An 11,225-nucleotide genomic window follows, 5' to 3' on the forward strand; every position below is an offset into this window, starting at 1 on the left:
ACCACTATCCCTCCCGTTGATACCACTGTCCCGCCTCCAGCCTCAGTTTCTGGTTCTGGTATTTCTGATGGAGATCTTAGGGGAGCTATTAAGATGTTGACCCAGCTAGTGGCCTCTCAGGCCCAGAGGTCAAATGTTATGCCCAGTTCATCCAGCCAGCAAGGGGATTCTACTAGTTCAAGGGTGAACAGATTTCTTCAGTTAGACCCTCCAGTGTTTTTCGGTGCCAATCTAGAAGAAGACCCACAAGATTTCATTGATGAGATGCACAAGACCCTCAGGGTTATGCTTGCAACTGAGACGGAGGGAGTAGAGTTGGCTGCCTACCATTTGAAAAGGGATGGCCTATTCGTGGTTTGAGTTCTGGGAAGATTCCCGAGAGGAGGGGTGCCCTTCTGCGAGGTGGAGTGAGTTTGCTGATGCCTTTATAGATCATTTCCTGCCCGCTGAGACAAGGGCAGCTCGTGAAGCAGAGTTTGAAAATTTGAAGCAGGGTAACAAAATTATGTGGGAGTACCATATGGAGTTTGCTCGCTTGTTCAAGTATGCCATTCATATGTTTCCCACAATGGAGGCCAGGGTGCGCTGGTTTGTTCAGGGCCTTAATTCTTTGACTATTCATGAGGCTTATACAACTGCATTGAATTCTGACATAAATTATGGGAAGATGGTGGCATTTGCTCAGGCCACAGAGAACCGTAAATTGAAGAACAAAATGGAGAAAGAGGGTAACAGCAAGGCCCGGTCTACGGGCAACATGGGAGAGTCACTAGGTGGGGAAAGATCAGCTTTCAGGGGAGGATCATCAGGGCCTTCCTAGTCTGTTGCATAGTCTTCAGCCAGTGTACCGCCATCAGGGCCCAGCCAGCAACAGTGGAGTCGTTTCAGGCTCGGTCAGGGCAACAGGGGATCCCATCAGTGGGGTCAGTTAGGAGAGAGGTTCCAGAAACAGCAGCGGTCCCCGTGCTCTAGGTGCGGGAAGATGCACTCGGGGATTTGCTACATGGAGTTGCCTATATGTTATGGATGTGGGATGAGGGGTCATATTCAGAGGCATTGTCGTGTGTCCCGCCAGGGACCAGGTAGGGGCACAGCACAGCCAGCCAGCCCAGCAGTTGCTACTTCTTCATCCCCCTCTCCATCTCGAGGTACCCCAGCACCTGCAGGGCGTGGTGCAGCTAGGGGTGGTGCGCAGAGTTCAAGAGGACCCAGCCGGTTCTATGCTATGAGTGGACGCCAGACTGCAGAGGCTTCCCCAGATGTTGTTACAGGTATTCTGACTGTCCAATCTCATGATGTGTATACACTTATTGACCCCGGTTCCACCCTGTCCTATGTTACCCCTTTTATTGCTATGGAATTCGGGAAAGAACCAGATCAGCTTCATGAACCATTCTTGGTGTCTACTCCAGTTGGTGAGTCAATTTTGGCTACTCGAGTTTATAGAAGTTGTGTTGTCACGGTGTGTGGTAGGGATACCAGGGCCGATCTTATTGAATTGGTAATGGTGGATTTTGATGCAATAATGGTAATGGATTGGCTTTATTCATGTTTTGCCAAGCTTGATTGTCGGACTAGAACTATGAGGCTTGAATTTCCTAATGATCCCGCAATTGAATGGGAGGGAGATAATCTAGTGCCTATAGGCCGGTTTATTTCCTACCTTAAGGCCGCGAAGAAGATCAAGAAGGAGTATATATATCATTCAGTTCGGGTTACAGACACCAATGACGAGGCGCTTAGCCTTAAGTCTGTACCAGTTGTGAATGAATTTTTGAATGTCTTTCCAGATGAGCTCCCTGGGATTCCACCAGACAGGGAGATTGATTTTGGGATCGATGTGATGCCAGGCACGCAGCCTATATCAATTCCACCCTACAGAATGGCACCCGCAGAACTGAAAGGGCTAAAGGAACAATTAAAGGTTTCATCTGGCCGAGTGTATCACCGTGGGGCGCATCAGTCCTGTTTGTAAGGAAGAAGGATGGATCTCTGCGGATGTGTATTGACTACCGGCAACTCAACAAAGTCACAATCAAAAATAAATACTCTCTACCAAGAATAGATGACTTGTTTGATCAACTGCAAGGTGCTATGTGTTTCTCAAAGATTGACTTGTGGTTCGGGTATCATCAATTGAAGATAAGGAAGCAGGATATTCCAAAGACGGCTTTCAGAACTCGGTGTGGGCACTTTGAATTTGTGGTGATGTCCTTTGGGCTAACAAATGCCCTGACAGCTTACATGGATCTTATGAATCGAGTCTTCAAGCCTTTTCAAGACTCTTTTGTGATAGTATTCATTGACGATATTCTGGTGTATTCCTGAAGTCGGGAGGACCATGCTGACCATCTCAGGGCAGTTTTGCAGACTCTTCAGCAATATCAATTGTATGCAAAATTTTCAAAATGTGAATTTTGGCTTGAATTTGTAGCGTTCTTAGGTCATGTTATTTCCGAGGAAGGAATTATGGTTGATCCTCAAAAGATTGTAACAGTGAAGAATTGTCCTAGACCTACCACTCCAATGGAGATTCGTAGTTTCTTGGATTTGGCTGGGTACTACAGGAAATTTGTGGAGGGGTTTTCTACTCTTGCCTCTCTATTGACTAAATTGACCCAGAAAGCAGTTAAGTTCCAATGGTCAGACACTTGTAAGAAGAGCTTCCAAGAATTGAAATCAAGATTGACTACAACACCGGTACTAACCCTGCCGGAGGGTACAGAGGGATTTGTGGTGTATTGCGATGCTTCCAGGATCAGGCTCGGGTGCGTTTTAATGCAGCATGGCAAGGTAATAGCCTACGCTTCTAGGCAACTCAAGAATCAAGAAAAGAACTATCCAACTCATGACTTAGAGCTTGAGGCAGCGGTGTTTGCGCTAAAGATTTGGCGACATTATCTATATAGGGTCCATGTAGATGTATTCACAGACCACAAGAGCCTTCAATTTATTTTCAAGTAGAAGGAGTTGAATTTGAGGCAAAGAAGATGGATAGAGTTACTCAAGGACTATGACATTGATATTCTCTATCACCCGGGAAAGGCTAATGTTGTGGCAGATGCTCTTAGTCAAAAATCTATGGGAAGTTTGGCTCATTTGGAGGCATGTCAGAGACCGTTAGCCAGGGAAGTTTACCAGTTGGCTAGTTTAGGAGTTCTCCTTACGGACTTTAATGAAGGAGGGGTAATTGTGCAGAATAGGGCTGAATCATCGCTTGTGGCGGAGGTGAAAGAAAAACAATTCAATGATCCATTATTAGCACAACTGAAAGAGGGGATTCACAAAAACAAGACCACAGCTTTTTCCCTTGGCATGGATGATGGTACCCTACGATACCAAGACCGCCTATGTGTTCCTGATATTGATGATCTTCGGGGAAGGATCATGGCAGAAGCTTACACTTCCAGGTATTCCGTGCACCCAGGTTCTACGAAAATGTACCATGATCTCAAGGAAATTTATTGGTGGAACAACATGAAGAAGTATGTGGCGGACTTTGTGGCAAAATGTCTGAATTATCAGCAAGTGAAGGCCGAACATCAAAGGCCATGTGGATTTGCTCAAAGCATAGAAATTCTAATGTGGAAGTGGGAGATGATTAACATGGATTTTGGTAGGGTTGTCGCGCACTCCGCACAAGTTCGACCCAATTTGGGTAATCATGGATCGGCTCACGAAATCAGCGCACTTCTTGCCAGTTAAAGCTACCGGCGCAGCAGAACAGTATGCCCAGTTATATATCAAGGAAATAGTCAGGTTGCATGGTACTCCAGTCTCAATCATTTCCGATCAAGGGGCTCAGTTCACCGCCAACTTTTGGAAGAAATTTCATCAAGGTTTGGGCACGCAGATAAATCTTAGCACAGCTTTTCTCCCTCAAATCGACGGGCAAGCAGAGCAGACCATTCAGACGCTTGAGGACATGTTGCGTGCTTGTACTCTTGATTTCAAGGGTAGTTGGGATGACCATTTTCCACTCTTAGAATTTTCTTACAACAACAACTTCCATGCTAGTATCCAAATGGCACCATTTGAGGCATTGTATGGTAGGAGATTTAGGTCTCCCATTGGGTGGTTCGAGGTTGGAGAAGCGGAATTGATATGGCCGGACCTCATGCATCAGGCCATGGAGAAAGTCAAGATTATTAAGGAGAGGTTGAAAACTGCTCAGAGTCGCCAAAAGTCCTACTCGGATGTTTGTTGCAGGGATTTAGAGTTTAAGGAAGATGATTGGGTATTTTTGAAGGTTTTCCCTATGAAGGGAATCATGCGGTTTGGGAAGAAGGGAAAATTGAGTCCGAGGTATGTTGGACCATACAAAGTCATTCAGAGGATTGGTTAGGTGGCATACAAGCTCGAGCTACCACCCGAGCTGTCATTAGTACATCCGGTCTTCCATGTGTCTATGTTGAGAAAGGTAGTAGGAGATCTGTCCACTATTGTGCCGGTTGAAACTACTGAGGTTAATGAAGAGCTTTCGTATGAAGAAGTTCCAGTTGTCGTTCTTGATAGGCAAGTTCGAAAATTAAGAAATAAGGAAATTACATCCGTGAAAGTGTTATGGTAGAACCAGCAAGTTGAGGAAGCCAATTGGGAAGCCGAGGATGAAATGAAAAAGAAGTACCCATATTTGCTTGAATAGTCATGAAATAGCTTTTATGCACTTAGCTCCTGTGAACTATTATCATTTGAATTAATCTATGTAAAACTGTCTTGTTTTGGTTATATATATGTGTTGCCTATGCGGCCATGGTTAGTATTGTACGAGTTATGTTATGCCTATGGAATGTGTACCTGCTGTTAGGATGTGTTTCTAGGACTCTGTGACTAGTGGATAAGGCCCAGATACAAAGGAAACTCTAGCGAAATTTTCGGCAATTCAGGGAGTTAGCCAAATTTTGAGACAAATAGTATGTTTAGGTTGAGAAAAAAATCAGAAGGTTGCATAAGAGATTGCTAATAAGCGAACCTTGATCCTCATTCGAGGACGAATGATCTTAAGTGGGGGAGGATGTGAGGCCCCATGAAAATTTCCACTCTAAACCCGAAAGCTCGTAGTGGCAATTAGGAATATGTGTTAGAGATACGTAAAATTCTTAGCGGCAAGCTTGCTCACCGCGGTTCGGACCCTTTATAACTGGTCTATGCATTAAAAAGTCAAAGAATAATATTTTCAAGAAAAGTGCCTTTTTTGCGGTCCACTATGCGGTCGCATAATAGGAATGCGGACCGCATAGTCGTCGTAGAGTGAAGCAGTGTGTTGGCCAAATTGATGACAACTATGCGGCCAATTATGCGATCATAATCGATATGCGGGCCACAAAGTCGTCGCATGATTCCCTTGGGATATTGTAAGGGGCAGTTCTTCGGTACATTATGCGACCGCAGAACGGGTATGCGGACCGCATTTCTGCTGCATACCCAGGCAGTGTGTTCAGGTCTTGGGGAGCATTTTTGCGGTCCATTATGTGGGCCGCATGTCAACTTTGTGATCGCATATCCGAGTCGGGGCTCCAGTTTTCTAAATTTTAAACCCGACCTCCTGTCGTTATATCCTGTGCAATAGCTCATTTTGATCCCATTTCCTGACACTTTTGGAGAGAGAGAGAGGGGGGTCTAAGAGAGGGGAAGTGCTTCCCATCAAAATTACTCCATAAATCCTTGGTAAATCATTGAAGATAATCAAGTGAGGTACCTAAACCCTCATCCCAAGAGGTAAGGCTTCATCACCTCAGCTCTCATTTTTACACATAGCTACAAAGGGTCGTTGGTGAAGTAATTCATGGGGGTAAGGGGGTTTGCATTGCATGCATGTGTTCTTGAATTGTATGAGGAATTATAAAAGATGAGACATGGGTAATGGGCTAGTGTAGTCTTGCATAAAAGAACCATAAGGCCTTAATGAACACTAAATGCTCGGTAAAATGCCCAAGAGAGCTTAGATTATGATCTTTTCTTGATTATGAGTTAAATTGTGCTATATTCCTTAAATAGATTGAAGTGCGAACATTTCGGAATGTTATAAGATTAAGGAAAGTTTGGTTGAGATATGTATGGCTAAAACCCCGTCTTTAGAAATTGAGCTTCATCGGTGTTTGTGTGAATATGGTAAGGTTAAATTTGAATTGTTACAATGATTGTTATTTTACATAAATTGGTGTTGTAACCTTATATGCGCGAAAGATGTGTCTCAACATGATCAATGTGCTATCTTGATAACTTGAAAGAGGCAAAAGATATGAATTTTGTAATGAAATGCTTAGACCTTAAATTTAGATCGAAGTTGCACTGTTGTGCCATCTACGTGAAGTCTTATCTATGCTTACAATTTAAATTGCTCTTGTGTGCACCTACTGTCCTAAATAGCAAAGCTAATAATGAAATTGGGAACGATGTAAAATGCGGCCTAGTGCAAAGAATGATATGATAAGTTGTGGCCCAAAGTTCCTATGAAATGATATATGTGAAACGAATTGATTAATGAGAAGGGAACAATGCCTTGGTAAGGCGGACTAGCCGATCGGGCCGAGATCGGACTCCGCTCAAGATAGCGGTGGTATTGTGATTGAATTCCGGAAAAGAAAATGATATTGTGATTGAAATATATGTCTCAAATGAGGTGACCTAGCTGATCGGGTCGAGATCGGACTCCGCTCAAGATAGCGGTGGTATTGTGAACAAATGATGAATAGTGTGAAATGCCCCAAACTAAAAGCTATGTAAGAATGATGTGGAAGTTGTATGATTCTTTTATTTGATAATGTGGTGATCGTTTAAAGCTTGAGTTATACTTGTGATTTCTTATTCTTTTATGAAAGTTCTTTCTAACTAGATGGTGTTTAGATATACATACTAGCACTATTCCATGGTACTAACGTCCCTTTTGCCGCGGGCGCTACATTTTTAAATAAATGTAGGTGGCTCCATTGCAGATAGTGCGGATCGCGCGTAGAGGAGTACCTTCTTCTTGAAGTCCTTGTGAGCCCCTTTCTCCTTCAAGGGGTTACGTTGCACATCTTTTGTTGTAGACTTCTACTTTTGAGGTATAGCCGGGGCTTTGTTGCCGGCATTGTCATAACTTATCTTTTCATCCTTAGAGGCTCCGTAGACATATGTGTGGGTTATATACGGGCGTTGGATGAGTCTTCGAACTATGATGTAATTCGAATTCTCGCTTTTGCTAAAGTGTATTTGCATGGAATCTTGGAACTTATCGACGGTTTAATGTTGTGATTTAAAATGATCTAACATTGTAGAGTGCACCCTCTTTCCTCGTCTAAATAAATGAATGAAAGTATGGTTTCTTTATTAGTATCGAGTTAGGTAGGAAGTGTTTGATAAGGCTTGCTCAGTTGGGGGATGCCCGATTGAGCACCGGTCGCGCCTCCCGAGGTTGGGCGTGACATATCTTTGCACGAAATCTCTTCGAATTTTTGACTGAATTTGAATTTTTTCCCACGTATCTCTCCAATACCTCACTTCTCACCCATCTTTCCCACTTTCCCTTGTCCCCTATGTTGCCCCTACGCTGGTCCCCCCCCCTCTCTTTTATTTCCTCACATCCATCCCCTTTGTTCCCCACTTCTTGTCCCCCACTTTGTTCTCCACTCACAATCCCACATCCCCACTCCATTCCACTCATAATTCCACTAAGCCAATTCCCATTTTCCTCCACTCAAAACCCACGTTCTCCACTCCAAATGGGAGGAATAAAAAATTACCAATTTTCTTCTCTATAAAGAGACAACAAAGGCTTAGTGAAAGGGGGGAGGGAAAAAAGAAAAACAATAATTCAAGTAAGAAGAAACAATAGGAGAAGTTCAAAATACAGAGACGAAAAAAAAGGGATGGCTTCTTCTTAACGGAGACAGAGGTTATACACTCGATATACGGTCAGTATACATCCTATATACATTAGAGATACTCTCGATATACACTGGATATACAGAGGCAGCCAACGAAAAGAGGGTCTTATTCCTCCTAAAAATTCTACATCTAGAGCTTAACATCCACCATGAAAGAGCCATGAGAGCTCATATTTTCCACCTGAAAAACACCCCATAAAACACCCCAAACAAAACCCAACTAAAATACAATGAAATTCCAGCGTGTAATCATAGTCGAAAACCCCATGTGAAACGTTACCGCTTCAGCCGCATACCCGCCAGATCTCTCACCAGCTTCGTCCGTACTGTCGTTGTCTCCCATCTCTCGTCTATTGCTGCTTCAACCTGTAGCTAGCTCCTAAACCACCCTTTAACGCCACGAAACAGCCCCAAGGTCTTTGAAAATCCAAGCCGTCGTTGAGGTGGTCGTCGTCTGAGGCTCCGTCGATGAGATCGACGATGTTTGGTTATAGTTCTAATGATTTGCTGTATAAGTTGGAGGAGGATTGTTATCATCATATCAAATAAGTACTTTGCTTTGCAATACTACAGGTTCTCTTCCTTGTGTTTATTTTATCTCATATTCATTTTACTTGTTTGGTGAAAGATCTTGATTATATTTTGCTTCTCTGTATTGGTTTTGTTCATGTAATTCGCATGGTATGGGTGTTTCATCTTTTATTTTGTGTGTATGGTAGCTTTTAGGAGTGGACGAAATACTTCTAGCTAGGTTGAACAAACATAAAAGGGACTATCTCATGACTGTCATTCATTTTCGTACAGTTTTAGCACTAGTCAATAATTTTTACACTATAAGACCTCCTCGTTGAATGGATTTAACTATTTGTGTTAAGTTAGGAAATAAGTTCTTCTTTTTGGTTGAGTAATAGTAAGTACTACTGTTAGTGAATTATCTTTTTTCTAGTTTTAATCCTTTGTCCATTGTGGTAAATAAATCATCTTTGAAGGAAGTGTATAATTCATTTTACAAGGGGCAATTTTCACAGAGCTGTAGTACAAAGTTGGCTCGAGAATAAAAAGTATATTTTGCAGCCTTGTTTTGTGATTTAATCACTCTTTAATTTACCGTTGTTCTTGATATGTGTATATAAGTAATATAGAGTAAATAATGTTTTTTAGTTTGCTTTAGGCACGTTAATTATATAATTATCATGGCTACTAAAATTCGGGAGTACATTTCATGTGGCCCGGTTCTAATTTCTAACAATGTTATATAAAATGTATCGTGAACCACATGTGCATTTTATGTAGCGTGGTTTACGATGTGTTTTAAATAACTTTGAATTTTTTTCGGAAATATTAAAAGCGGCTAAAATATTAGTAGTATTTTTTGCTTTTTGCTTTTTTTTTTTGCTTTTTGCTTTTTGCTTTTTGCTTTTTGCTTTTTTGCTTTTTGCTTTTTTGCTTTTAGTACCAATTATGGGTCTGTATGATCCATTTTCACGTTAGGACCATTTTGAAAGATCACTAAATGAAAAAAAGTGTTAGAATAAGATTTTAATTTAATCCCAACAATTCATCTCATATATTTTGTTTTAGTAGCCTCTTTGTTAATTAATTTCACATTGAGACTTTGGTACAAAAGCATCTGCACTATGTTGATCCGTACTTGTTCATTATATTGTAGTAATTCATATGTGGGGATGTATATTTGTATGATCTCAAGAAAAAGAAAAGGAAAATAGTCATACTTAATTACTTACCTAATTGATACCACTACTACTGCTGCTTGTAATTCAAAATAAGAAAAAGAAGATTAACGCAATAGATGGTTGATTAGTCATGAATATCGTTGGTTGATTTGTCCATGTGGTTATTTAATTTAGGAATAATAATAATTCAAAAACATCGTAGTTTGCTTTAGGCTCGATTTGGACTAGTATTGTGATTATGTATACGTTCCCGTGACATAATTGCAATTTTAATTCCAAAAAGTAACTCGAGGGATGCGTTCACGCAACTTCAACCAAACCTTTCTTAATATAAATAAACCAAGCGTTATTAATTATGGACATGTTTGCGTGACATGATTTTTTGACGCGCCAAAAGAAAAGAGTATACGTACGCGTAACTCAATTCTTTAATTACAAATAAATCAAGTGATTAAAAGCGGTAAAAGGTAAATGCACATAGGTTTTAAAATAAGTAATTAGGCAAATATAGCCAAGTATAAATCACTAAGCGATCGTGCTAGAACCACGAAACTCGGGAATGCCTAATACCTTCTCTCGGGTTAACAGAATTTCTTACCTGGATTTCTGTGTTCGTAGACCATTAAATAAGAGTCAACTTCCTCGATTCGGTATTTTAACTGGTGACTTGGGACACCATAAATTATCCCAAGTGGCGACTCTGAAATAATTAAATAATCCCATTTCGAATATTGCCACTTTAATTGGAAAAACTCCCTTATATACCTTCGGGTGTAGGAAAAAGGAGGTGTGACAGCTCTGGCGACTCTGCTGGGGATGGTTTTCTCTTTTCCATGCTTTACTTCAACAGACTGCCTTGAACTGGTCGAAAGGACTGTTTTGACCTCATGACTGATCCTTAACTGCAGGATCCCCAACTGTTGTTTTTTACTTCTGACCCTTTTATTCGTAACCATACATCTCTCATGACATTACTGAACCATTCTACCGATTTAACCTTTGCTTACACCCTAGGTCCCACTTTTCATCATACTATCTCCAGCATGTCCTAGCCGTATTTTGCTTTGTGCAATTTTGAATCCGGTAGTACACTTTGACATTCCTTCTTATTTGTTGGAACAAGGCTAACCTTGGAAGAGCTTTAGAGGAGTAAAAGTTAACAGCAATGAAATGCGACGATTTTGAGAATTAAGAATAAAGAAGAAAAATTCAAATTTGGATGACTGTTGGAGATAGGAAAAAGGAACTTATCTGAGTAAAGTCACTGGCACCAATGATCATGGTATGCATTTTGGATTAATCAGCCCAGTCTATTTAACCAATCTCCTTTCCAATTGTTTTACTTTGTTCTCCAAGATTTCCACAACCCAATTTTACTTTCCGCCAACTTACGGACCTTGTTCGACTTGCAGTGCCCTGAAGGGTTTTCACCGACAAACCTCTCTCATTCGTTTGTTCCTCAATTCCTTGTCGCCTTATGGTGCCCGCGAAGGTTTTCAACGATAAGACTCTCTTATTTTTACTTTCTCTCAGCTTTCGTCTCCTCATGGTGCCCGTGAAGGTTTTCACCGATAAGACTCTCTCATTTTTGGATTTCTCTCAGCTTTTGTCGCCTCATGGTGCCCATGAGGGTTTTCACCAATAAGACTTTCTCATTATTTAA

At 41.3% G+C, this 11,225-nt stretch overlaps 1 protein-coding gene across 1 annotated transcript; it reads left to right on the top strand.

Annotated features, from left to right (window-relative positions):
- The first annotated feature begins 1,003 nt into the window (after positions 1 to 1,003).
- On the top strand, positions 1,004 to 9,359 carry LOC138878291 (uncharacterized). The gene is made up of 7 exons (XM_070157958.1): positions 1,004 to 1,967; positions 2,435 to 2,793; positions 3,046 to 3,410; positions 4,210 to 4,305; positions 4,417 to 4,515; positions 8,815 to 8,900; positions 9,322 to 9,359. Exons 1-7 carry the CDS (start codon positions 1,004 to 1,006, stop codon positions 9,357 to 9,359), a joined length of 2,007 nt encoding a protein of 668 aa, XP_070014059.1.
- The last annotated feature ends 1,866 nt before the right edge of the window (positions 9,360 to 11,225 follow it).

The sequence above is a fragment of the Nicotiana sylvestris genome, chromosome 9 (assembly GCF_000393655.2).
Source record: "Nicotiana sylvestris chromosome 9, ASM39365v2, whole genome shotgun sequence".
Taxonomy (NCBI): Eukaryota; Viridiplantae; Streptophyta; class Magnoliopsida; order Solanales; family Solanaceae; genus Nicotiana; species Nicotiana sylvestris.

Bases quoted from the DNA above. Each gene is read 5' to 3' on its own strand.
- LOC138878291 (XM_070157958.1), top strand. From the start codon at position 1,004: ATGGAGTTGCCTATATGTTATGGATGTGGGATGAGGGGTCATATTCAG. The intron at 1,968-2,434 runs GTTTGTAAGGAA...TTGAATTTGTAG, and splicing joins CCGTGGGGCGCATCAGTCCT to CGTTCTTAGGTCATGTTATT. The intron at 4,516-8,814 runs GCAAGTTCGAAA...TCTTTTTTCTAG, and splicing joins CCAGTTGTCGTTCTTGATAG to TTTTAATCCTTTGTCCATTG.